We start from the raw sequence: 26789 nt of genomic DNA on the forward strand, positions 1-26789 counted from the left end.
TCGCCCATTCAATACGCGGCCGGGCCGGGCGTGGGGCCCGCAGGCAGGCAGGTCGACAACGTTGCATGGAGGCCAGGCCGCCGCTCACGTCGCTGCATGGATCGCGTCAGCCCGACGGATCGGAGCAGACGGAGATCGAAATCAATTCAGAGCCAAGCTAGCTACCCGGGCCTCCCTGCAGCGGCCCGGTACGTACGCCAATTCAAGGCGAGTGTGCATGCCGACGCACGTACACGCTGACAAACTAGCTCCTGCTAGACAGCACGTGCAGACATCATGCAGTCGAGTCGAGCTGTGAAACCAACAAAGCGGTAGTCAAAGTCTCGTTCTCACCTCAATTAGTGTTTTGACAGTAATTAATCAACTATTAATTAATTAATGCATCATAAGAGACATTCCCAGTCGTCCTTAATCCTCTGTCGCCCAGAAGAAAAAAAGAGAGAAAATGTATATTTAGATCCAGGAGCCGGATCTCGTTAGCCCATCCGATCGAATCCTATGGCCGGCCGCGCCGGCCCCGGCCAACGCGATCGCGATCGCTTTCGCGGTTGCCTGCGCGAGAGGGAAACGATCGAGCTCGATGCCCATGCCCGGACAACCAGCTTGCAAATGCCATGGGACTATGGGAGATGGAGAGAGTCCTGTCCATGGTAGAGTACTAACAAGATCGGGCAGTATCTTGGTGCACATCGCATTGACGACGCAGCTGCGGGCTCTGATGACCCATACGCCTACGCCTGGTCGTAGTCCGGCTCGTGTCCCTGTCGCTCTGGACAGCACGACCGGCACTCCACACGACCACACGTAGTATATATAGTACACGTACGTCTCACACGCAAGCATGTCTGAATGTCTCTGTTTATTTGCAAGCTCTTTCTCAATCCTTCCCTGCCAAATCACAGATCACAAAACCAATCAGTTTATGAATCTTTCTTTGTCAGAAAACTTGATCAAATAAATCAGTCACGCACACATAGCTAGCAAGATCCAGCCCAACACATCGCTCCTTTAATTCGCTGGCCGGGTTCGCGAGAACCAAACATGATTTCTCACCAACTTTCCGGGACCTCCATTTGTGAAGCTCGGTATTGCTAACAGTAAACGTAGAGCTGGGCCACGCTAGGGCCCGGGTTAGCTCAGCTTCTCATCACGATGTTCGTAAATTAAAAAGGCACGTCATTTTTGCTGGTTTTGTTGTTCCTTTCTTGAATTTGTCCCTCCGTCCCCAATTCTGACTCCGGCCCGGCCCGGCCCCTAAATGCAATGATTTCACTTATGATGATAGCGCCCTCTCTCTCTCTCTCTCTCTCTCTCTCTCTCTCTCTCTCTCTCTCTCTCTCTCTCTCCACCCCACCTTCTTTATAGATACCAACAGGCCATCGTCCTCGCCAGCTCTGGCCTCTGGCGTCTCCCCCCTTGAAACAAGCCGAGTCATGCGGGGGGAAGAACAGGAGGCGGCCGGAGGAGAAGGAATCGCAACAGATCGGGAAGGAAAACGAGGGAGCTTTCTTACTTTGAGGGGAATGTTGTCTGGCTCGAGGTGCGCAGAAATTAAACCTGGTGATCGATGGAGATCTCATCGATCTAGGTTGATCTCGGACCAGGCTTCATTCCCCTCAAGTAGAGCTCCCGGTTGTTCCGCGCGCGCCGATCCCCCTCTTGTTCTTGCCTCGCGCTCGCATGGTGAGTTTCTCTCGGTCATCGATCTTGCGCGATTTTCTAGATCTCTTGGCCGGTTTGAACATCTGATGGCTCGCGTGATCTAGCTAGGTTATTGTGCCCACGCGCGGCTGCAACCATGCATGATTAGGATATGATTATCTCGGCGAATGTTTCCCTTGTGTTGGGTTTCGTGCGATCTAGCATGCAGCAGATTGGTGCAATCATGAGGATTCTTGACTCTGAATAACCTGCATGCTTTCTCCAATTCTCCTCTTTCTTTAAACTATGGCATGTCATCTTGCTTGTTAGTTGTGGTCTTTTTCCCATGCCCACTTTTTCCGAGATCCCTAATCTGACAGGAGAAAGATGGGGGGAAAAGTTTGTGTATCATCGATGACTTTTACATGAAGGATCTTCTTATCTTCTCTTTTGATCCGTACTATAGCATCTTTATCTTTCTCTCTCCTAGACCTAGCTGCGCTAATCTCCCTTTTCATGTCAAGAGATCTAGTGTTAACTAAATCCCCATCTAACGCTAGTCATATTGCATCAATCTGTATAGCTGGTACCATATATATATCTCCTGAATACCAAAAGTTCTTTCTCATAAATAGCTAGATCAATCCAACAAGTGTTGCTAGTTCCCTATTTGATCTCCACAAACTAAGAGCAAGGGATAACTTAAAAGAACGATACTGTATCCGGCCCGATGTGTGTTTCTGAATAGTGAAGACGAAGGAGCATACAACATGCGCACCTTTTTGCCTGAGCTCATATGTGTGTTCTCTTGATGCAGAATAAATACTGCCATCTACTAACATCAATTGCAGATTTGTTTCTTCGGAAGACCAGGCCAAAAATTAACGTACTGGGGTGTGGTTCATGAGTAGTTGTCCCATTCCCTTTGTTTCCTCATACATCAAAGCAGGACACATCATGCTGCTGATGAACCTGTCCCACGGGGGGCATGGCCATGGGGCAGGCTCCAACAAGCTAAGTTAAGCAGGCCTGTAACTTTGCAATTCTGCATTCACCCCCGCCATGTGCTATACCTTCCAACTATGTGCACGTTATCATGAAACATTCCATGAATGTTTAGCGGTAGAGCCTACATATATACAACTATGTAAAGGGCTATCGTAATGGCGCTTTATGGCTGTTCTAACTATACCGCTTATAGTGTGCTAGTAGGAAGTGATTATTCCATATGACATCGTATGCATTTATTTGGATAAATCAAAAGTGACATAAATCACATTGTTGGTGGCTCACTTATATGAAAGAAATGTCTCCGAAGACCAAAACACATGTTAGTAACGGCACCCTACAAATGGTTTTTTGCTTAAGTTGTTTCTCGATCATATTCACATTCTTGTGCTCACAATGTTGATACACATGCAGCGTACTAGTATATACTCTTTCAATATATGCATCTGACTGGCGCAGGTTAATGCACAAAGGACGCAGATTTTAATATATGCAGGTAACTTGTTGTCAGGCGGCACAGCAGCCAGCTGGTTAACTTTTTTGGCAGGTCAGGAGTGAGTACGTCGTTTGAGGTTTGTGCTCAACAAGTTCATGTGCGATGCTTTCTTTCTTTCTTTTTTTCTTTTTTTGCTAGGAAGTTCATTTGCAGTGTTGATTAGCTGTGGTGTCCTTTTGAAGAAGGGACAGGTAATTCTGCAGTCCCATATATAGACACTAATAATGTCACAAGTTTACTGTTGGAGATTATGTCTGTGTATGCAAAAGAAGTACAAGCAAGACTAGTCCATACAATCAGATTTGTATTCTCATGACTGTTTTATTAGCTGCCTTCAACTTTCACATGTGATGCATGTCCACACACGGTATTACCACCGTTATAGTACTTCTGTAGCCAAATGACAAAATTGAAGACAGAAATGGTCGTAGCATTAGGCAAAAGAAAGCATGAAATAAAACAACTAGTGAATGATGTGGTTCCACCCGTTCGAGAAAAAAAATGATGTGGTTTGTTTGTATGGAAGTACCAGAGATTTACTTTCTTTTGAGATGACACCGCAACTTTAGAGGCAGGTTTTGGAAAGCTGAAAGTTACTTTTTTGTAGAGGTCGGGAACCTTCAGGCAACACAAATTGGAGAAGCGGTTGAGCAAGACAGTCACGTGCATGCAATGGAATTATCCTTTTTTAAGTGTGTGCATCAAGTACCATTGTCTTGTTGGAGATTCGGAGGAGGTGACATGGGGCAGGATATAATTAGGTGTACCAAAACCCTAAAGTGAGCCAAGGCATAGCAATGGTTTAGGTCATTAGGTGTCCTTGTTCTGCGCACCGTACTAAAATATACTCCTTGGTGGAATTGGTGTTTCAGGCTTCATATCTATCCGTGGATGCCAATTTTTGTCTACAACATACATTGGTTAGAACTCTGAATCAAAGAGGATAGTAAAGTTTCTCACTCCAAATACTAGATTCAGAACTCGGATGGGTTAAAAAAAATAGAGTATCCTTGACTTGTGCTACGGGTATTATTACTCCCTCCCTCTCTCCCACGTAACACTTTCGATTCATAACTTTGAGTTGAGAAATGAAGTGCTAATTTCTCTCCCATCTCTCTCTCTCACACACACACGTGATGTGACTATACTGTGAAGGAGAGAACGAGAATAAAAACATGATGTGAAGACACGGCACTGGCGCGGCATACCAGCATTTTACAGAATATACAGTAGCGTCCCATCTTATCTGCAATAAAGGCGTGGCATATACAGTAGCGTCCCATCTTACCAAGCAGAAGAAGTTCTTTGCGAGTATACGACGGATCGGTTGACAAGCATGAAGCATCTGCTATCGGTATCCGGTAGTACACTAGTACTGAAGAAAGGGGGAACAAGAGGACATACAGTATGTCTTCATGACGACACGACACGGCAGTTCTTTCTGATACTTTTGCGGGGAAGCACGGCGCATGAGAACACATATATCCCCTTCTCTCCTAATTCTCTGAAAAAAAAGCTTGGGCCTGAATAGGAACTACCGCCTACGCACCTAATCTCCTGGACTTGAAGCAAACCAAAGGAGACCGAGGCTTGTGCACTGCTACTGCTGCTGCCACCACCACCACCAGCCGTCTTCGAGTTCCAAATCCCAAAAGCTGAGCTGGTGGACGCGTAGCTGCGGAAAGGCACACCGAAAAAAACCGAAACCGAATTGCTAGGTTCTCAGATTTTCTAGGAACCGAACGGTTCTCATTTCTGGAGAACCGAAGTTTGCTAAAAAACTGAAGAACCGATCGGTTCGGTTCGGTTAAACCAAATGCCCAGGCCCAGCGGAAAGGCACATCGATGGAAGCAAAAATCCAAAGAATGACCACAGCCTCCGAGCCTTTTTCGTGTGTCCCTCTCAAGCAAGCTTCCACCCCACTGGTACTGCTCCTGCCCCCCTAGCTCTCCAGAGGGGGCCGGGGCGGGGATGGCGGAAAACAAGGAGCCAGCCTTTTCTGTGCGCGGCAGCTGCAGCTTTGGCCTTTGGCCTAGTCCCCTCCCCTGTGCCGCCGGTGGTGGACCACCGTCCACCGCTTCGCCGGTGCGTAATGGCCGCGATCCATGGCCGCTGCATGCGAAAGACCAAATTTGACAGTTCGCCGCGGTCTTGGCGTACCACGCTCCTGAAGTCCTGATAGATCAGCGGCCATCCTGGACGAGCTACGAAAGCCCTGGCCCCTGGGCCTGGGGAAACCATGCCCTCGTTTAACTGCTTTGTCAGTCAGTCAGTGGGCACTGGGCACACTGAAGGTATGTATGCACCACAGTGCTTGCGCGCCGAGTTTATTCCTCCATTTTCCTGTCTGGTGTGAACTATATGGGCCGGAATAAACCGTTTTTCTTCGTGTTTGAGGGCCACGTTGAACCATATTAGTAACATTCGCGTTTTTTTCATTTCTATATTAAAAATAAAAAAATCAAAAATATATGTTGTTTTTGTAAAATTTCAAATATGGGGGCCTGTCATCCAGGTAAGGAGCGACAGGCCACCTGCCGCCCGTGTAGTAGGCGACAGGACCTATGTGTAAAAACAGATAGGTCCCTGTGCAGAAACGTTGCGTTGTGGGGGGACCGGTCGCCCCCCCCGGGCGACAGGGGGTGGGGCCGGTCCCCCCCCCCCCCCCCCCCCCCCCGCCCCCCCGCGGGCGACAGGGAGGCCGGTCGCCCCCCACCGGGCGACCGCCTCCCCCTCCTCTATATAAGCCGTGAGGCCCACTTCTCTCCTCATTTGAGCCCAAAAAATCCACCAAAAATCCAGAAAAAAAAAGAGGGGTGAGGAGAAGTGAAGCAGCGAAGCCCTGTAGGTAAGTATAATTTTTTGAGTAGTTAAATATAGAATTGTAAATTCTGAATTTCACTCCTTTATTGATATTGCAGCATAAGCCAATGGATGCCTCCAATTCTGGAGGTACATCAAATGTTAGCGGCCATGGTTTGGGGGGCATGAAATCATCTAGGTCGTCATCCCAGTTAACAGAAGTAGATGCTGGAGGTGGTGCTGAATGACTCGACGAACCTTCGGTTCTCTGTTCATGCGGACGACAAGTACTATAACCCGAAGATCTTCTCGACCACCTTCGTCTAGTTTGCGGCATAACTCCACCGAAGATACATACCAATTTACGGAAATTTGGTATTGATTTGTTAATCACTTCCGTATCGTCGGGGTAATCCTTGCATATAATTACACAACAATTTGAGAGTTTGCTATATATATTTTCAAATAACTATAAAGATTAGACGTGAATGAGAGTTACCTTGATGTGCATATCATACACCTCGGACTGCATCCATATCTTCGAATCACTTTGTATGAATCCGATAACATTAGGATGATTCGCAAGTTCACATACCCTCATGTATATCTTACGGCGTTCTAGCAGGTGTTCCTTCACATCTTGCGTTGTTATACCTCGAAACAATGTCAAATCTTTAAAATCTAGTACTTTGGACACTACTAAATCTATCGTACCATCCGCTAATGGATCAAACTTCTTCTTCAGTACAAGATGTGTCATAATTTCAAGTATTATACTAGATTTTTCTTCGGTCCATAAAAATCCTCCAGAATTGGAGGCATCCATTGGCTTATGCTGCAATATCAATAAAGAAGTGAAATTCAGAATTTACAATTATATATTTAACTACTCAAAAAATTATACTTATCTGCAGGGCTTCGCCGCTTCACTTCTCCTCACCCCTCTCTTTTTTTTTCTGGATTTTTGGTGGATTTTTTGGGCTCAAATGAGGAGAGAAGGGGGCCTCACGGCTTATATAGAGGAGGGGGAGGCGGTCGCCTGGTGGGGGGGCGACCGGCCTCCCTGTCGCCCGCGGGGGGGGGGGACCGGTCCCCCCACAGTGCAATGTTTCTGTACAGGAACCTATCTGTACAAAAAAATTTACAGATGGGTCCTGTCGCCTACTACACGGGCGACAGGTGGCCTGTCACCCCCTACTCGGGTGGCAGGCCCCCATATTTAAAATTTTACAAAAACAACATATATTTTTGTAACTTTTTTTAATTTTTAATATAAAAATGAAAAAAATGCAGTAACATTCAGGCTTCGCAAGAAAAAGAATATTCAGGCCCAATATGTACGATGATACTATGCTCCTCCCGTCGGAAGTGAGTAACTAGGCCCAAAATGAGTAACCTGGCCCATTTATAAAATGAAATGTTTCCCACTTTCTAGCCCACAAAGAAGAAAGAACATGCCTAGCAACGGGCCACAGTGCGGTTTAGTGTCGTCATGACTGACAGCAACAGTGAGCAGTAGATTGATTGGTCAGTCAATTGCATGAGTGACAGTCCAGGTTTTCGCCCACGAGATTTGACGGTAAAATGCTCAGAAAGCGTCAGGGCCTCGAGTAAGGCCGTGTTTAGATGCTGTAAAGATAAAACGTAAATTTTTTTATAAATCGTTTGCATAGTATATTAAATATAGTCAAAAAATAAATCACATTATACAAATGGACTGTAAATCGCGAGACGAATCTAATGAGCCTAATTAGGGCGCGATTAGAAACTAAATTGCTACAGTAATGCTACAGTAAATATGCTCTAATGATGGATTAATTAAGGTTATTAGATTCGTCTCGTAGTTTACAGACGAGATCTATAATTAGTTTTGTGATTAGTCTATATTTAATACTTTAAATATTGAAGATTTCCTGACAAAAACGCAAAATGCAAAGTGATCTAAACACACCCTAAAACGGGAAAGAACCTTTTGCCAAGCGAACAGATCAGGTGAGAAAGGCTCCGCGTCCTAACAACATCGCACTCACATCGATCAGCAGACGTGATTTGTCGTTTAAGAATTGGTTCTGCGGGTCTTGTGCGCGATAATGACAACAGGGAAAACCCATGATTTATCTTTATTCGGGTATACTAGTAGTACTGGAGTTAAAAAAAATGAAGTTTAAAAAGATATAAATCTGCTAACAAATAATGATATTTATCGTATATAATATAATGTTGTCGCTCCAAAAAATATTGAGATAAATCAAATCCATGTGTACACTATTATCATCAAGGTAAACTAAACATGTAAAGTATAAGCTGTCTGGATTGATGTCCAGCACTAAGCACGCCGGTGCATATGATTTCTTTGAATAAGCTTTTACATAGTATAGAACACTTGCGTAGTATGATAAAAAGACTTGTATACATCTTCCAATTATAGAATTATAAAATGTTGTAAATATGAATATATATTACCTCATCTATAACGTTGGTACCTCCAACACAATATTCTTTGTGTACGTAAGTCAGTTTATAGTGTACCAACATCGATATCTATCTGTTATGGTACCTTCACGAGTACATAAATGGTATGTAGTTCCCTTATGGAATTTGAATCTAAGATCTCTTACTTCACTCATAGTTTCTTTACCATCCTAACTATGCAACACATGTGACCCTAATAAGGATACTATCATTTTGAACTAATCTGTGGAGGACCCTTTTATTCAGATTGGTATTACCAACTATGACTAAAACTTTGGAGTTTTAGACCCTGTTGGAGCCACCAACTGGAACAACGCTATTGTTTTGAACTAACTCGTGGAGGACTCTTTAGTCCTAGAAAGTTTGAAATTTTAGTCTTGGCTGCTCCCACCGGCCACCTAGCTAACCGTCGGATCCGGGGCTAAAGTCTTCATTAGTTCCGGTCCAATAGCAGCCGAGACTAATGTCAAAGATCAAAAATTATTTCCTTAGTATTGTTTTTTTCTAAAAAATGGAAATAGACTGCTATGGCATTTTGTCTCGTAATTTTTTTGAAAAAGTATAAATTGTCTAGTGTAATGTTTTATCTATAACAAATGTAATATCATTGGTTATGTGTTGTGCTGTCAACCTATTTAACTTTTCATTACATGTTTATGAGCTTAAGTTAAAAAAAGTTTGAACCTTGGCGCAAGCAACTGATTCCCTTCCGTCTATGATCTATACGTATCTCCAGTTCTCCACTGCTCCTAGCCGCTATGCTCTGTGAGGTTGCTCCCCCAAAATTGGCCCACGAGAATTATTCCCCGGGGAACTCGTCGGGACATTTAGGTACTTTGATTCGCTTCGGCGTCGCTTTCGCGTCCGGCGAGCCGTTTCCACCAGCCATCTGGCCGCCGGGCCGCGCATCCAGAACCTTCCTAAATTCTCGCGTGACATCTCGAAAATCTATCAAAATTAAATCACGCGTTAAAATATTTTTTTTCCAAAAAATTTTCATCGTTGAGCTCAAAATCCTCCTAAAACCCTGAACCCTAATTCCCAGAATCTTTCTCTGTTCCAAACGTCCGATTTCCGACCCCCGACCCCTTTCCATGTGGCCTCGTCCGCACGCGCACGCGACCGCTGAGCGTGGCTGACCGGCCTTGCAGTCGTCGCCACGATCAGCGCCGGCGCGAATCTCTCCCTCTCTCTCTTCTCTCACTTCCCCTTTTTCTTTTTCATTTTTCATTTTTCCTTTTTTTCCATTTTCTTTTCCTTTTCTACATTTTCTTTTTTCTTTCTCCTTCTCTCTCCCCTTCCTCCCTCCCTTCTCTGCGGCGCACCGCGCACCCCGCCTAGCCCGGCCACACCCGCACGCCGCTCCTGCACGCGCGCCCCACCCCGGCCGACCCCATGCGCGGCCCGCGCCCCCACACGCGCGCGAGCACCGCCGCTGCCGCCCTCTGCCCACGCCGCGCAAGCCGCCGCTGCGCGCACGCGCTCGCCGCGCCGCTCGCCGGCCGCCCCGGTCCCGCTCGCCTTTGCTCCCGGCCCCGCCCACGCCCACGTGCGTTCACCGCGCCACCGTCGCCTAGCTACAGCGCCGCCACGCGCTCTGCCCGCGCGCCAGCGCCCGCGCGCGCACGCCGCACGCCGCCGCTGCCCTGTGCTCGCCACTGCTGCCGCTCCCGCTTGCTCGAGACGTCCCGTCCCCGCTACGCGCCACCACACCCCACTGCTCGCCTCGACGCTCGAGCAGCGCAGCGCTGAGCCGGCCCCGAATGCCATTAATGGCGCCCGCGATGCTCGCCGGCCGCCACCACCGCCTCGCCCTCTCCACCGCCTTCCCTGGTCTATAAGAGGCCCCTCGCGTCGCTCATCACCGCCACAAACCACCTCCACTACTGCGCAGCTCTCCCCAAGCCCCTGAGCGCCGCCGCCGCAAGTTGCTCTGCTCGCCTCTGCCGTCCACCGTGGGTGCGCCTCTACAATCTGCTCCTGCTCGAGGTGGTTAGGGGATGGGAACCCCCTCGGTCTCCTCTCCGCGTTGCCCCTAGCCCTGGCCGCCGCCAAGCCCCGCAGCGTCGCCGTCGCGCCGGCCAGAGCCGGTCGCCGCCCTCCGCCTTGGCGCCGCCTCTCCAGGCCACCACCACCCGAATCGAGAGGGGGAATCACTTCTCCTCGTCACCCTCTCTCTCTTTCCCGACCTCCAGGCCGCCGTCGTGCCCTGGGACGACGGAGTCGGCCACCGCCGGCGTCTGTGACATCCCAGCCTTGTTAAGTGGGCCAGTGGGACAAGTTGAACAATGTTGGGCCTCGGTACTGTAGCAATAGACTGTACTGTAGCTCGGGTACTATAGCCGAATTGGCCCGGGCCTAATATCGGGTAATGTATCACGTCGGGTACTGTAGCTCGGGTACTGTAGCATCGGCACTATTCATCGCGGAACACTGTAGTTCGGGACCGATGATCCCATACTGGAAATTGAGAAAGGGACAGACCAGCTTAAATAGCCGGTCGCGGGAAGCTAGTTAATTCCGGATCGATCCTTTTTGTGCGAAGCGAGGACGAAAACGCAAGAGAATTAATTAGCTGGTGTGGTTTACTCAACTTGTAGAGTAGATCTTAGCCGTTATCCCGGATCGGGTCGTTACAGCGCCCCAGACCCCCTCCTCTGTTTCACGGGAGAGGAACGGGAGGGAGGTTGAAGAAGGGCTATTTTGCCCAAAACCCCCCTTCCCTTTCCTCTATTCTATAAAGAGCCCTTCCACTATTTTACCTTTTTGCAAATGAATCCCTGCCCTTTATTATATTAGCAAATAAACCCTTCCAACATAATAGCACAATTTCAATTATACCCCTACACTTTTCCAGAGTGGCCCAATATTTTCAAAAATTACAACCAAGCCCTTGCCCCCTCAAAAATATTTACAAAAAGGCCCTTGAACCCCCGCTCGAGCCCTAAACCTCTCTGTAACCCATCATTTCACGCGCCAAACGATCTCAGATCGACCTGAAACTTTACCATACCTCTCATAACATAGTTTTATCCATGCCATTAGGAAACCGCCCAAAAATATTACTTCTATCTCCATATCTTAATTGTTTCCGATTCGAGCTCAACGATAAAACTTTTATTTCTTTTCTTGATTGTGTGCTTGTTTGTATACGTCGTAGATCACGGTGTGAACAAAGGAGAGCCCGTCGACGAGCAGTACTGCGAGCAAGCGAACAAGGACCAGTTCTGCGACCCCGAGCCCGAAGGACAACACTTCGATCAAGAACACCCGGAAGGATTTGAAGACGGCAAGTTCAATCCTGCCCTTTGATGCATGTTTTGTCCTAGTTTTTATAAACACAACCTATTGGCCTATTTTACAAAATTGCATATATTTTGCCTGCTGAAAACACGGTTGGATAGTCACCCCTTGATTTGTTATAACTATTCCTTGACCACCTATATTAATGTCTGAATGTATTTGGACGTTAATCGCTGCTAGAACGCTTAGGACCTTAAATTCGGTACAATTTGTTTTATAAAAAGAAAACGTGTGAGTGTGTGTGTGGGAAGGGAAATGTGGAATTTTTGAAAGATGAGTTTAGACGGGATGGATGGTATTTCTGTGTGATTTGCCGTTTGGTGTGCTCGTGCCTGTGTGGTAGAGCAAGGAAGGGAGATATCCATCTTGTCACAATTAGGGATGGCAACGGGTGCCCGAAATCCGAAACCCGATGGGTTTTTGCTCTATTAGGGTGCGGGCATAGACTAAATTCTATACCCGCGGGTTTCTTAATGGGATAAACTTCATACCCGTCGGGTTTGCGGGTGCGGGTTTGTTCTTCAAGTACACAAACCCGCAAACCCGTGGGTATAATAAATCCGACAACATATAACCTAAAATACTAATGTTTCAAAGTCTTGTATCAAAATAAGGTCTAATCACATGCTAAGAGAGATTTAGGCTCATGTACTTCCATTCTCATCGATGATTACCTATTCATAGACTCATTTGGCTATAATGCATTGTGTATTTGTTTATGTTTTCTATTAAATTTTGTTGCTTCTTCTATCGGGTACGGGAAACCCGTGTGTACAAAAAAACCCGCACGGGTACGGGTACGGGCATGAAATCATACCCGCGACGGGTATGAGTTTTTTAACGGGTACTATTTTATCCTGGCGGGTGCGGGTTTGGGTTAGTGATACCCGACGGGTTTGTACCCGTTGCAATCCCTAGTCACAATTAAGGACCGAGTTGGTGTGTCATCTCACCTAACTCCACTATCGTGCAAACCACTCGACCGTTGAATGGGCAACGGCTTAGCATAAACCCCACTAGTTAGTCTGATAGCCATCAGGAGAGCTGAGAGCAACGGGTGATCAAGGAGAAGGGATTAGCTCTGTGTGACTTATGCCCCGGTTAAAACCTCTATGATAGGTCAATGACCCCTTGGTGGATCCCGTGATGGTTAGTCAGGTCTAGCTAAGGTGGGTAATGGTTTTGTTGGGATCTACACCGACACTACGATGTTCGAGCTGTGGTACCCCGCTTGTGGGTAAAGTTGCACACCTCTGTAAAGTTAAAATCTATTCGAATAGCCGTGCCCACGGTACTGGGCGAGTTACGGTGTGGTCACGCAACTAGTGTTTCTTTAGGATGGGTTGGCGTGAGTTGTTTTGAAAAAAGTGTCCGGCAGTTGTGTCGTGTGCTACGGCGGATGACGAATCCGGTAACAGCTTAAAACTTGGATCCTGTGTGGGTCAACACTACGTGTTACTCGGTGCAAGAAAAACTTACTTTGAAAATCTTTTTTTTCAAACGACCCCTGCATAAAATATTGCTTTCACTAAATTAAATCCTAATCTTATCCTTGATTTACCCTGTGCATTATATTCTGTTATACCCCCTCCGTGGGTGTGGTTGGACTTGCTGAGTACGTTTGTACTCACCTCATTCTTTATTTTTACAGAGGAAGATCCAGACTTCCTTCCTGACGACGCTGAGTAGGGGTACCGTCCTGCACCCAGCCTTGCCTGTGGATAGGGTCACTCGCAGGAAGTTCCGTATGGCGCAAGACTCTGATGACCCCCTCTTCGTAATTAATGTAGTTGTGTGGGTTTTAGTTGTAATCCTCGCGATAGTGGCGCTTCACTGCCTATTACCGCGTAGAGTTGTACGGTGATGAACCATCTGATGTAATAAATGTGTCATCAGCCTTATGAGACTGATGTTGACATCACATTTAAATCATGTCTCGCGAGGGGACGCTTCATCTCGCCACCTCTCTTCTCCCCGCGACAACGCCCGCGCATCTTCCCTTTTCTCCCCCGCCTTGGCGCCCCCGCTGCAGCAGCGCCCGCCGGGGACGAAGGGAGGCGCGACACGGCGAGCGGATCGGCTGCTACCTTCCAAAGGAGGGACAAAGGAAAATTCGGATCATCTCCTGTGCGGCGACAGGGACGACCCTGTCCCCGCCGAGAGCGACGCCTTCCTCGTCGTCCTAAGGCGCGGGTACGACGACGACGAACGCGCCGCTGGACTGATTGATGGCCGGCCTACAGGGGGCGACGACGGCGAGCAGAGGCACGTCTAGAACATGCGAGCGCAGCCAGCAACAGAAGCATCAGCAGTGCATGGACCACGTCCGACATCCGATCGGGCTCTGAACTTGTGAAGAATCTCGATCGCTCGCGAACATGGATGAATCCTAATAAACGCTGCAAAACGCGGCCGAGGACCCGTCGATCCCTGGTGTACAATGCCATGAGCGCATGGAAGCTCCCAGGCCGTCGGCGTCCAGAATTCTTGTCTGCCCAGTTTCTATCTGTTCTGTTCTGTTCCGATCCCGTCGATCTCTCTCGCCGCATCATCAGCCGCGATCACTTGCTAGTGCAAGCTATAGCTAGCTAGAGAGCAACATGAATCCACGCGTACGCTATCATACAGACTACAGAGACACGAGTAGAGTACACGGATGCTATATTCATTCTCCCCCGTCGTGATGGTGGTGGTGGGGGGTTGCTTTGCTCATGCAACCGCGTTCCACTCCAGCAGCGGCCATGTGTCCCACAGCTCCGGGGTGGTGCAGAACGGCTCGGGCAGGCCCCCTCCGTACGCGGCGTGGTCGTAGCAGTACTCGGCCGCCGCCGCCGCCGATTCCTCCGAGGCGGCCACCGCGGGCGTCACGGCGCCGTCGTCCTCCGCCACGCAGCTGGCGCTGTTCCTCCTGTCGTCGGCCGCCTCCGCGCCGCCGTTTACCTCGCAGCTGCTGCCGCTCGCCTGGTCTTGCCGCCCGCTCAACCTCCCCTTCAGCTCGTCCACCTGCGCGCGCCACCGATCGAGCGAACATGATCAGCAATGGTGCTCGGAATGAGGAATCGATCGATGGATGGATGGAAGGGCACCGTCCGTACCTGGGCGGCGAGCGCGAGCTTCTCCTGCCTGAGCGACTCGACGCGGGCGTGGAGCGCGTCGTACTGCGCGCGGAGCGCGGCGTAGTCGTGCTCGAGCTGCTTGGAGCGCCACCGCGCGCGCTTGTTCTGGAACCAGATGGCCACCTGGCGCGGCTGCAGGTCCAGCTCCCGCGCCAGCTCCGCCTTCTCCCGGGGCTCCAGCTTGGCGCGCCGCGCGTGGAACGTCGTCTCCAGCGACCGCACCTGCTCCTCCGTGAACCGCCGCTTCCTCTCCCCGCCGCCACCGCCTCTCCCCGCGCCGGCGGGGTCGATGTCCCCGGCCACCATCACCTGGTGCGCGAACGGGCCCTCCTCGTACTGGCCATGGCGCGGCCGCGGCGGCGCCACCACGAGCTGGCACTCCCGCTCCATCTCCTCGAGGCCGAACGCGCCCGGCCGATCGCGCCGACCGACGCGGAGCGCGAGTTCTCAGCTCGCTGTCGCTGCCCGGCCGAAGCTTTGCCAATCTGGCTCTAACAAGCTACCTACTTCTAGTAGACTTGTAGCAGTAGTAGCAGTGGAGTGGCGCTCGGGGCACGGCGCGGCGGCTCTTATACCGGCGCCCCGCGGGCGGGTCCGCCGGCGCGGTGCTCACACGTGGCGCCAGCCCTGGCGACGGAGGACATGTAGGACCCCCCGACGGCTTGGCGCCGCGTCCAGGTGTTGCGCATCGGGGCGGTCGCCCGGCGATCAATCACCGCACGCGCGGACCGCGGGCGCAGTGGTTATCCGTCTCGAGAGTCGAGACTGATTCGGGCCGGACACGTGGCGGCTGGAGCGCGCGGGCTCCCTCCTCCATTGGCACGGCCAGGTTCCGGCAACAGGGAGGGAGGGGGCAGCGGCGTCGAAGTCGTCCGGCGACGGGGGGAGCTTCTCCGGAACGGGAGGCCGAGGTGGCGGTGTGGACGGGGACGGGGACGGGGACGGGACGCCCTTGTCGCGTTGCGCGAGCGCGCTGCGCTGGCTGCGTGGAAAGCCGCCATCGTTACGGCGGGGCATGTCTGGGTGAGGGGTCGTTGTTCTCGTCCAGCCGGTGGCCGGAGCCCAACACGTCGCTGTTCGGTGTTCAGTTCCGAACGCATCTCCTCCTCCTCCTCCTCCTCCTCCGCCTCCCTTGTTCTCCTCGGAGCGTTGGAAGTCAGATGAGCTTATCTCTCCCGGCGCGGCGCGTCGCGTTTACGTGTCCCGCGAGCCGCTCCGCGCCTAACAGATGGGCGAACCGCCGTCGATCGCCTTCTTATGCAGCTGTTTTCGGACATCGGACTGGCTGGTGAGTGGTGACGTGGAGCCTTCAGCCGTTTTCTGCACGTGCCCCGGAGTTATTCGACGGATCCAGAGTTGCACGGGGGTCACGGTTGAACTGAAACGGTAAGGAAACGGATAGAGTGAACACACCGAATGCGCAGCGCACGCCTAGCTCCAGGGAAGGAAAAAAAGAGAGAAACTGAGTTTCTCGATCACGACTAGCTCGAGAAGAACTGGTGCGCGTGGCGGGCGTTCATGCGCTTGTACACGCGCATCCATTGACGCGCAGATTAATTAATTAATCAACTCTCGTCATCAGGAGGGAAATCGATATATTAGAGAGAAGCCCGATTCGTAGAGCAACGCCTGGCTCGAGAGGAACTGGCAAACATGTCGGGTGTTCGTGCGCTTTGTCGGCTCGTGCACAACCACTGACTTGCAAATCAGCTCTCGTCATCACGGGGTTGAACTGAACCCCTTGTGAAGTTGCGGCAAGTTCCAGCACGTGATTTGCGCACCGGTCGGTCAGCCCCTGCACCTGAGCTCAGAAGTAGCGCTCGACTACAATACGATTATACGAACACTGGCTTTGCCTTTCCGGAGCCACAAATTCCAGGGCGATGCGGCGGCAGCCACACACATCGCCACCACCAACCCTATAGGTGGCCAAATGGGCCAGGCCCGCTGGGCCGGCATGGGCACATGCCGAAAAAGCACGGCACTGGAACGGCCGGGACCGTGCCAGCACGGCCCGACCAGGTAAAACATTTAACCCACTTACCCATCCATCAAACTCTATCTTCATTCTCCACTCTGTCCTCTCTCTTCACGCGCCGACGCTGGCGCCCCTCCTACCGCGCACCTGCCTGTCTTCGTTCGCCGCCGCCGTCCTGCCTCCTCCTGCCGCCGCCGCCGCCACCTGCGCAGGCGGTCGTCGCCCTCGGCAGCCGCTACGCTACCTGCGCAGGTCGTCCCCGGCCGCCACCGCCGTCCTGCCTCCTGCCACCGCCGCCTGCACAGGCCGCCATCGCCCTCACCAGCTGCTGCGCCGATCGTCCCCGACTGCGACCATCATCCCTCGCGCAGGCCGCCGTCGCCGTCATTCGGCCTCCCCTCCTCCCTACTCCGCGCGGGCTGCCGTCGTCCCCCACGCAGACCGTCGCCGCCCCTCCGGGCTGTCGTGCTGGCGTGCCCCGGGGCACGGCACGGCACGTCGGTGCCCTCGTAGGGCCGTGCCTGGGCACGGCGACACTAAACGGCATGACCGTGCCCGGGCGACCCGTTTGGCCACCTATAACCAACCGGCACCAGTCTGAACACGACGCGATCCGTACCGACTGGGCATCTCCCGGGGGTCGTAGTTTTTGTTTTAATTAGCAGGGGCGTACAATAAAAATGCCATCATCGTACGCGATGCCTTGCGCGACCGAGCTTGCAGCCCCGCACGCCGCGGCTCCGACACCTGTGCCGCCTCCGAGGTCACGGCTCACGAGTCACGAGCACCCGCGTCGTTAAGGATGACCTGTCGCCTCTGAGCCAATGGCTAGCGCCGATGATTAGCTTGGTTAATTACTCCGGTCCACTCGATTATGTATCGGGCAACCGCCACCTCCGGGCCCCGCCCCGCGCGCGGGGGGCGGGCGGTGACGTCGACGGGCCGCGCGGCACGCGGCCGCGCGCGAGTGGCGCGGAGGCCGGGTCAACGTCGGGCGGGCGGGCCTCGTGGGTGTGGTGCGCTCGTCGACGGCGGCCGGCGCGGCGCGTGGACGGGAAGCCTTTTCGTCTCCCTCGGCTTTCGCCTGGCTTTCCGTTTTTTGCTTTTGGGCAAGTGCTAGCTTCCACCCAGCGAAGTGCTCGCTGGGTGCACGCACTTTGGGGAGGATCATAATCTCCGGTCATTGGGAGAAAGTTGCGACTTCCAGCACGCATCTGGCGAAGCATCCGTCATACAACAGTACGGTCTATTTCTGCCAGAATACTGACACGGCTGTGCGTATCATCCGATACCTGGGATTTCTGGTGTTAATGCGTCCGATAAGTAAAAGAACTGCATACTGATATATGTAAGTGACAGTATATTACCGGAAGTGTGTATGGAAATCGATGCTCACTTTGGAGCGCGACCAAGTTTTCTATGCTGTCCAGTGGAGTCTCAACGGCGACTCTGGCCTCTGGGTGCGCCAACAATTGGACAACTAAGGCCCCGTTCACTTTCCAAAAAAATTTCTACAGTATGTGTCACATCGAATTTTCAGACACATGCATGGAGCATTAAATGCAGTTGAAAATAATAACTAATTACACAGTCTAACTGATTAGCACAAGATGATTTTTTAAGCCTAATTAGTTCATGATTGGACATTATTTATCAAGTAACAACGAAATGTGCTACAGTCCCTTTTCGCAAACTGAACGGAGCCTAAATATTGTTTCCAGACCTCAGAACCGCAGCTGTCTTCTCTTTAGTAATACAGAAATCTTACGAATTTTTTATTTTTTTTAATACGATTTTTTATTGAAATTACGGAATAATATCTTGGATCTGAGAAATTTCAAAACTAGTATACTGTCGTCTGTCCGGCAGACGCCGGGAAGACGAAATATATAGATTTTAATATTCGTCCACCCATTAGACGAAAATACATGGAATTAGAAGAAAATGCATGTAATTTATGATTTTCGTAGACAAAACTAAATTGGGTACATGAAATTTATTTTCGTCTGCCCATCAGACGAAATTTAGTTAGATTTTTTTTTATTTTCACCTTTTTTATGACTCTCAGTATTCGACGGCAGCCTCGTCAGGTAAAAAAAAAAGTTCGTGCGTCATTTTTTTACCTTGCCTCCACATAAACCTTTGCTGATGACTGATGGAACAAATCGATACTACTCTGCTGCCGAGTTTTTTATTTTGTTCAAGGGAGCAGGAATGCACGTAGCACACGCTTTCAATTTGCAATCATCACACATCAGATCAGTCTGCTGCCGAGTTTTTTATTTTGGCCGTGTTTGGTTACAGGTCTTGTCAAGGTTATAGGTCTATTTGCAAAACCTTTTCATGGATGGGTATAACTTTTCGAGACGAATTTAGTGGCGGTAATTAATTATTGATTTACTACAGTGATGCTACAGTACCATCCTCTAATCGCGCGGTCAAAGGCCTCATTAGATTTGTCTCGCGATTTACACGGGGGATTGTGGAGGTGGTTTTATAATTAAACTTCATTTGGTACTCTAAATTAGCGGTCAAAGCGTGCTACAGTATTTCCATGCAAAAAACCAAACACGGCCTTTGTTCAAGGGAGCAGGAATGCACGTAGCACATGCTTTCAATTTGCAATCATCACACATCAGATGAGGCATCAGCAAAGAAACATGTGGAGGCAAAGTAAAAAAAATGACGCACGGACTTTTTTACCTAACGAGGCTGCCGTCAAGTTCTGAGAACCATAAAAAAAGTGAAAATAAAAAAAAATCTAACTAAATTTGGTCTGATGGGCAGACGAAAATAAATTTCATCTATTCAGTGGACGAAATCTCTATTTTCGTCCGCCGGGTAGACAAAAATTTAGTTTCGCCTACAAAAATCATAAATTACATGTATTTTCGTCTAATTCCATGCATTTTCGTCTAATGGGTGGACGAATATTAATTTCGTCCGCTGAACGGACGAAATCTATATATTTTTGTCTTCTCGGGCGACGAAATTTGAATTTCGTCTGCCGGACAGACGACAATATACTAGTTTTGAAATTTCTCATATCCAAAGTATTATTCCTTAATTTCAGTAAAAAAATCGTATTAAAAAAATAAAAAATCGAAATCTTACAACACACTAGTCATCTAGACCTGCACAAGCAGAGCAGGCAGAGCTAAGGTATAAAGACATGAAGTATTTATGAAAAAACAACAAAACAGAATCTTAGGACCAAAATTACGGGGCGTACCTCTGTAACAATATGCCAATCCCGCCGGCAGAGTAGACAAGCTAAATGATCTAACTATTTGCATATGAGATACATAGCCAATGGGAGCATTCGGGGAAGGGAACTATTACTATGTTTGTACATGCACGGTCAGATGGGGTGCTGATGCCTCTGAAACACCTTGCTGATCATAGGGTATGTTGTTTTTGGTACTTGAGTTCTTTTCGCTCTGAAGATATTCTAGATATTCCATCACAATCGGGTCAGTCCAAGGACATCCGAATGGAGCTTCATCACCAGCTACCCATCCAAGATGGCCACCCTTCGGTGTTACTATAAGTAGGCAATTCGGATTTGCCTGAAATAATAGGGAAGACTCCTTTACTCGATTTTTAGTTCTAATGCAGCACCAAACAAGGAACCAATTTATAGAACAACTACAGCTACCAGCTTGAACTGTGACATGTAATTTCTCTAATTTTGGCACAAATCTCTGAAGTGAAAACAGGTCATTCTACTTCCACTCAAGCTCATTACCCCATAACAAAGTTGTTAAAAAGACGAATGCTCCAGATTACTGAACTTATCACAGTCAACATGATCTTGTCCTAGACAGTGGTTATGTTCTTTATGTTGACTTTTCGAACTGACATTATTTTGTTATGGTTAATCAGTCGTTAGAATATGACATCAAAGCCAATTATCTAATCTTTATTCAATGTATGTGTGGTTAATGAACGGAAATTTTCTCATCAGATCTCCTCCATCCCAGCTATAGTTCTCCCTTTAGTCAAAAAACAAAGCATCAGAATTGTACATTAACCAAATAAGAGAAATATAACTACATGATTGACAAAGCTGCACACTTAAATATGCAGTATGACTGCAATTTGTTGATTCAATTAAACTCATGGGGCTATAACTCATGGGTTAGAGTGATATATATGTAGGGATTATTCAAAATATCAGCAATGAGTCATTAGGTGAAAAAGGTGTGAACACTAGTAAGTACCTTGATATCTTCTCTGGGAATTCCCCTAGATGGAGCAATTGGATCATTATCCGCCTGCACATAATTAAGTTATAATAGAACCGACATAATTTTACTTTCACACTGCATCTAATAAACACATTCACAATTGAAATAATTAAATCCCCTTCTTCTTGCTATAAAACATTATCATGCCCACTGTTTTGTAGACTTAAGAGAACAAATTTACCATAAATTCAACCAACTTTATATCAATCAGGCTTCTAAATATGCTAGATAGGTTTATCGAGGTTTCATTTCATTGGTTGGAACAAAAGGACAAAGATTAAACAGCACTGCAATATTCTTAATTAAAACAGTTTAATAACTTTGACTAAACCTTAAGTTGTAGTACTAAGTTAGCCACATGATCTTAAACTAAGCAATGATGTAGCTCTCGCACTTGATTCACTGTATCTGCTACTCTTAATGTAATATAGCCTAATAAGGCACTGAAAACTGATAGAGTGAAAGTTTCACCTGTATGCATAATAAGGGTACACAAACATTTTTAATGGAATCAGAGCTGCTTGAATTGGAGTAATAATCATCTACTGACTTGAAACCAAAAGAAACTGCAAAGCGAAAATGATTAGAGTGGGGCTGGGAATATGAAAGCCACAGAAATTACAAATGCTACATTTCAGTTAAAGGATGCTGCAAACCTCGGGTTAGTCCCTCATCAAAATCTCTAACAGTCCTTGCATTCGCTGCCTTGGGTATATCATATTCACCCTCAATATCTTCGAAAAGGAGTGCATGCCTAAAATTTGATCATGTCCCTAAAGATCAGCTGTTAGAATTCATAAAAAGAGTGCAAATATCATCAAGATTTGAGGAGAGGTGAACAAAATTTGTACTTCTTAAATATAGTTCTCAGAGCCCTAGCCAATGCTTTATCATAGACGTTATTAAACCCTTTGTGGAAATCTTCATCTGCAATTACCAAGTTAAATGGATTGCACAAGGAGACTGCACCAGATAAAGGGCATTTATCAGTTTCCTGAAAAAATAAGCATAGAACAATAAGTTAGATGGTGGCAATAGATATTTGTGATCCACCTACATAGTTTTATGCAGAAAGAACAAGAGAAAGACAAAGAAGTATCAGGGGACAAAAAGGGGTTGATGCATATGAGAGAAAACTATTAATGATTTTCCATTATGCTCAAAGCAAATAAGTGCATATTTGATTTAACTATTAATCATTTTCCAAGAAAGATGTGTACAAAGCATGGAACTTGGAACTGGAATCTCATAAATATGACAATGCAAAGAACTCTTGTAGATTGTTTAACAGTGGGTGAAGAACTCACCTCGCCAAGGTAGCGCACAAGAATATTTGCTCCAAGAGACCAACCAACAGCATAGACATTAGATTGGGGATAGTGGCATAAAACATGATCAATTACTTGGCAGAGATCCCCAGTAAATGAAGCAGAATAAAACTGTACATCACAGAAGTGTCGATCAACATATGCCAAAAAAACGAGAAGTTATAACAGAGTTTCAGGCCCGCGTTGTCTGATTTGCTATTGTCATCTCCTTATTCCTTATGTTATACGCTCTGTTAAACCCTCCCTTTCCTCAATAAAGTTTATCCATTGGTAAAAGATGCTGATTGAGAACATGCATATTGCCACTTTATTGTATGCATCATGATGCAGCTTAAAATGTTATGTCAACCAAATAAGTTCAACAACATAAGGTGGCCTATTTTACTAGGTTAGCAAGTAGCCACAAAATGGAATCTAACCTTTCAATAGTGAGCTAGTGCTGCCAATCGTAAACTTCAATGCTGTTCATCATTTTTCTACCTTTTGGTTTGAAACCCCCATTAAGTCAAGTTTTATAGTAAGTCAGTTTGCTCACCATTTAGTTTCTAGCTTCACCCTAAGTTAAAACAGTCTCAGCAAAAGAGTACACAGAAGCAATGAAGTATAGACTACATTTATTGCATCAGATGAAATCATGAAAGCCCCAAAAATATTTGGATAAGCTTGCATATATGAACTGGAGCAAACCTGCTTGCAGGTCTCACAGTCATGGTCAAGTTAGGACGATGGCTTGCACTTTCCATTTCTATCTAGCGAGAACAAAATGAGTGGTATCTACAAAGGTGTTGGTAATCAACTTATATTCACCGATAGTCTTCACCTCATTCGATCAAACAATGTAAAGATCTTAGCACTTCTCCTATACTTCAAAAGGAAAAACACGGTCCGTGTATACCTTATGTTTGATTCATGGATTATCCAAGCTACATGTAAGCTTACCATAATGATAAAAAAAATATGAAGTACTTGAAGTACCTTGGGTGTGGTCACAGGACTTTCTGCACATCCTCGGCTATTAAATACCACAACACGCCATCCCTTGCTTCTAGCTCTCATAAGCATATGCCTTACATATGTATCATCACTTCCCCCTGTTAGGCCAGGCTGCAAAGGCACAGAACTTACATTAGGCTAGAAGCTAAACGAAAATGACAATAGAACTTTTCAGGCACACATCCTTTTACTTGCTTCAGGTGAAAGTTATTTTTAGATCATTTTAATTTCGTTTGCATTTTATAATGAATCAACTATAACTCAATTCCAAACCATTGCGAGTTTGCGACAAGTAGTATCCTCATGCCCTAAACAGAGTGAAGAAATGATCTGGTGCATATTTGAACAATATATCAGCATCTACCATTGACATGGGGTTCATCATGTATTGATTGTTTGTTTATATCAAATCTGCTGTTAACATGCTAACTGCTAAGACTCCACATTAGAAACAGATTATGCAATTGAAACCTAATGAACCTCTTAGATCATAACAATACTGCATCTTGAGATCCATGTGTCCATGTACTAGTGTACTACAGCAGTACTGCATGTCAACATCCAATTTCACTGAACAACCTAAACATATGCAAGCAATGTCAAAATTACTCGATAGTTTACTGTTACTGATTTGCTTCATGAAACTCAAGACTATCATTGTTTTTTGAAGAAAACAATACTATCATTGTAAGGCAACAGCAACACCAGATGCCAGCTAAGCCATTGCTAACATACAAGGCATTAGCTGTCTGACAGAGAGATATCATCTTAAACTCTGCAAACTTCGTTTACACCCCTAATATGCTTGCAGCCCCTTCTAGAATATATGTATACCGTCACGACAGAGAAATCTTAGCTTTAGCTACATTACGCCTTGGTTAATGTCGATTTAAAAGTATGCCCCTGTTCGTAACCTACAAAAGCTCATTAGCTCAATTCCAAATCTATCCAAAGTCTAAATCACAGACGTCATTTGCTGGCATTTAGTAGCCGAGCGCCCTGGCACACTTCCAGTATGTCCAGTGAGGAAATGCACAACGACGAGAGCGGGTAAGGAGAACCATACCAAGAGTATGAGCACCGGCGCATCCCTGGGAAGCACGCGGTCGTCGCCCGCGACCCAGTCGAGCGCGACGGCTCCGTCGTCGGGGGCGCGGAGGCACTCACGCCGCAGCTTGACTGCGGGAAGCGACCGCGTGAACGCGGCGAAGATTGTCTCGACGTGGCGGTTCGACGCGAGCACGGGGAACGCGCGGTACGGGGCGCGGAGGCTGGCGAAGCCGGAGAGGAGGCCCCGCCGCGCCCCGGAGATCTCGAGGGTCGAGTGCGGGAGCGGGGGCGCCTGCGCCTCCTCCCCGGCGCCGGAGCTGGGGTTTGGGGCGGAAGAGGCGGCGGATGACATGGCGGCCCCGGGGATGAGGGAGCGGAGGCGAGGGGCGAAGCGGCGGGAGGAGGCGACGAATGGGGATGGCGTGGGCGCGGCGGCGGCCATCGGGTACTCTCGTTTCCTCTGCTTTTCGACCTGTCTCGTGGGACTGTAGGAGGGACAGGTAGGAGCCAGTAGGATTGGTGGTTGGTTCATCGCCACGTGAGCTTTTGGCCTTTTTTTCGAATGGAAAATTAGTCACTGAAAGAAGGCAACTTCCGCAAAATACAACTAAAAAATATTGGCCCCCATAAAATACCATCGAAAGTATGCGCCGTCACCTGAAAATAACATTATGTCACAGAAGCCGTCCGTCTAGCTCACGGCCATCGTCCCGCTAGCTCACGGCCATCGTCCGCCGCAGAGACCACGACCAATGAGCTGACGTAGCCACGTAAGGGATGAAATCGGCGTAGCAGCCACTGCCAGGGACGAGGCTGATGGTGCACGTGGTGTGTCCTTCGAGTTCGAGGTCCATGGCGACGACCATCTGTGCCGTGCGGTCCCACAAGACGACCTCGGCCTTTCCCTGCGAGCGCAGCAGCGTGACGTCCTGGCGTCCCCTGAGGCATCCCCCCTCGAAGTGGCCCGCCAGAGTCCATGCGACGCCGCCGCTGATGTTGCGGCGCGCGAAGTCGAGGCAGATGACGACGACCGCGCCGACGCTGTTGTCCATGCAGGCCGCTGCTCCCAGACGGGCCACTGCTGCACCTCCATGGGCGCGGGGACGAGGTCCGAGCACCCCGAGACGGGCTCGTAGCAGAGGAAGAATCCCATGGTGGTGCGCTAGAAGGTGCATCCGTTCGCGCCGACCCCGGACAACGAGACAACGGTCTCGGCCGCGGCGACCCCGGTGCCGATGGTCCACTCGGAGGTCCTAGACGAGAAGGACTCGAAGGCGTAGATGGCGACGGCGATGTGGTAGTGGTGGTAGAAGCCGGGGCCGCGCTCCTCGTCGGCGTCGTCGCCGCCGCCGCGGTCAACGTCGTCGTCGCCGCCGCCATCGACGTCGAAGGTGATGACGACGGTGGGGTCCCCCTCGGCGAAGTGGTGGCACGCGGGGGGCGGGAGGCGCGCGCAGGTGAAGGCGAGCGGGTTGGCGACGTAGTAGTCCCTGGAGGCCTTGCCGCGGAGGCAGACGAGGTCGCGGGTGGAGGCGAGCGCGGTGGCGTCCTCGCGGATGAGGGAGGACCGGAGGAGAAGGTGGGGTCCGGGACGAGCTGTTTGGCGCCGTGGTGGTCGTCCCCGAGCGCGGCGGGGTCGAAGGCAGCATAGCGGACGGCCCCGGCGAGCGTGTGGTGGAAGAGGCCCACGAGCGGCCTGGGCAGCGGCGGGGCCGGGGCAGGTGGGCGTACTCGTCCTCAGCATCGTCGGCGAGGAGGTGGGCGGAGGCGGAGGCGACGGAGTCGGTGGCCGAGTCCGGGGTGCCGCAGGCGGAGGAGAGCGCGAGGACGAGGTCGTCATCGTCGCCGCTTGACGGATGGCTTTCGTGACGGTCCGTGACGGAATGCTATTTTCAGGTGACGCCGCACACTTTCGATGGTATTTTACAGGGCTAATGTTTTTTAGTGGTATTTTACGGAAGTCGTCTTCTTTCGATGCTATGAGACCAATTTTCCCTTTTTCGAAAGATAGCTTTTGGGCTTTGGTGACCTCAAATCTCTATATTACGAATCCTGCACCAAAAGCGGGCTAACGGATAGGGCCACGTCACCCGTTAGCTCGCAAACCGTCGGATCGGGCCAACTCGCGACGCAGGCCGTCCGATACGGACCTAATTGGATCTCTGCCTGTTAAGCCACAAATCCGCAGCCCTCGAGAAGCCTCGCGAACCCGCCTCCCATGCTCACCTTCCCCTTCCGGCCGCCGAGAAATTTGCAAAAATAGGACTGCAAACATTGGCCTTTGCAGTTTTGCCATTGGCCCCATATTTCATAGGCACAAATGGTCCCACCGTGTCATTTACTGGGAGTGG

At 49.1% G+C, this 26789-nt stretch overlaps 2 protein-coding genes, 1 long non-coding RNA gene and 1 pseudogene across 4 annotated transcripts; 1 reads left to right on the forward strand and 3 right to left on the reverse strand.

The window, feature by feature from the left end:
• Positions 1-1384: 1384 nt before the first annotated feature.
• LOC120656633 lies at positions 1385-4168 on the forward strand. Its single transcript, XR_005667961.1, has 2 exons — positions 1385-3336; positions 3753-4168. It is a non-coding gene; the product is annotated as an uncharacterized LOC120656633 (long non-coding RNA).
• Positions 4169-14039: 9871 nt separating this feature from the next.
• On the reverse strand, positions 14040-15385 carry LOC120656634 (homeobox-leucine zipper protein HOX24-like). Its single transcript, XM_039934795.1, has 2 exons — positions 14819-15385; positions 14040-14726 (listed from the first exon to the last, which is right to left on the reverse strand). Exons 1-2 carry the CDS (start codon positions 15227-15229, stop codon positions 14433-14435), a joined length of 705 nt encoding a protein of 234 aa, XP_039790729.1. The 5' UTR covers positions 15230-15385; the 3' UTR covers positions 14040-14432.
• A 4477-nt stretch (positions 15386-19862) lies between these two features.
• Positions 19863-24926, reverse strand: LOC120656635 (embryogenesis-associated protein EMB8-like). Of its 2 annotated transcripts, none has more exons than XM_039934797.1 (8): positions 24455-24922; positions 23371-23499; positions 22375-22506; positions 21919-22061; positions 21724-21821; positions 21539-21633; positions 21041-21094; positions 19863-20386 (listed from the first exon to the last, which is right to left on the reverse strand). In XM_039934797.1, exons 1-8 carry the CDS (start codon positions 24878-24880, stop codon positions 20159-20161), a joined length of 1305 nt encoding a protein of 434 aa, XP_039790731.1. In that variant the 5' UTR covers positions 24881-24922; the 3' UTR covers positions 19863-20158. The 2 variants fall into 2 exon arrangements, with proteins under 2 accessions (XP_039790731.1, XP_039790732.1); XM_039934798.1 differs by lacking the exon at positions 19863-20386 and adding an exon at positions 20594-20812 and having other exon boundaries at positions 24455-24926.
• Positions 24927-25151: 225 nt separating this feature from the next.
• On the reverse strand, positions 25152-26734 carry LOC120653666 (annotated as a pseudogene).
• Between the last annotated feature and the right edge of the window lie 55 nt (positions 26735-26789).

The sequence above is a fragment of the Panicum virgatum genome, chromosome 1N (assembly GCF_016808335.1).
Source record: "Panicum virgatum strain AP13 chromosome 1N, P.virgatum_v5, whole genome shotgun sequence".
Taxonomy (NCBI): Eukaryota; Viridiplantae; Streptophyta; class Magnoliopsida; order Poales; family Poaceae; genus Panicum; species Panicum virgatum.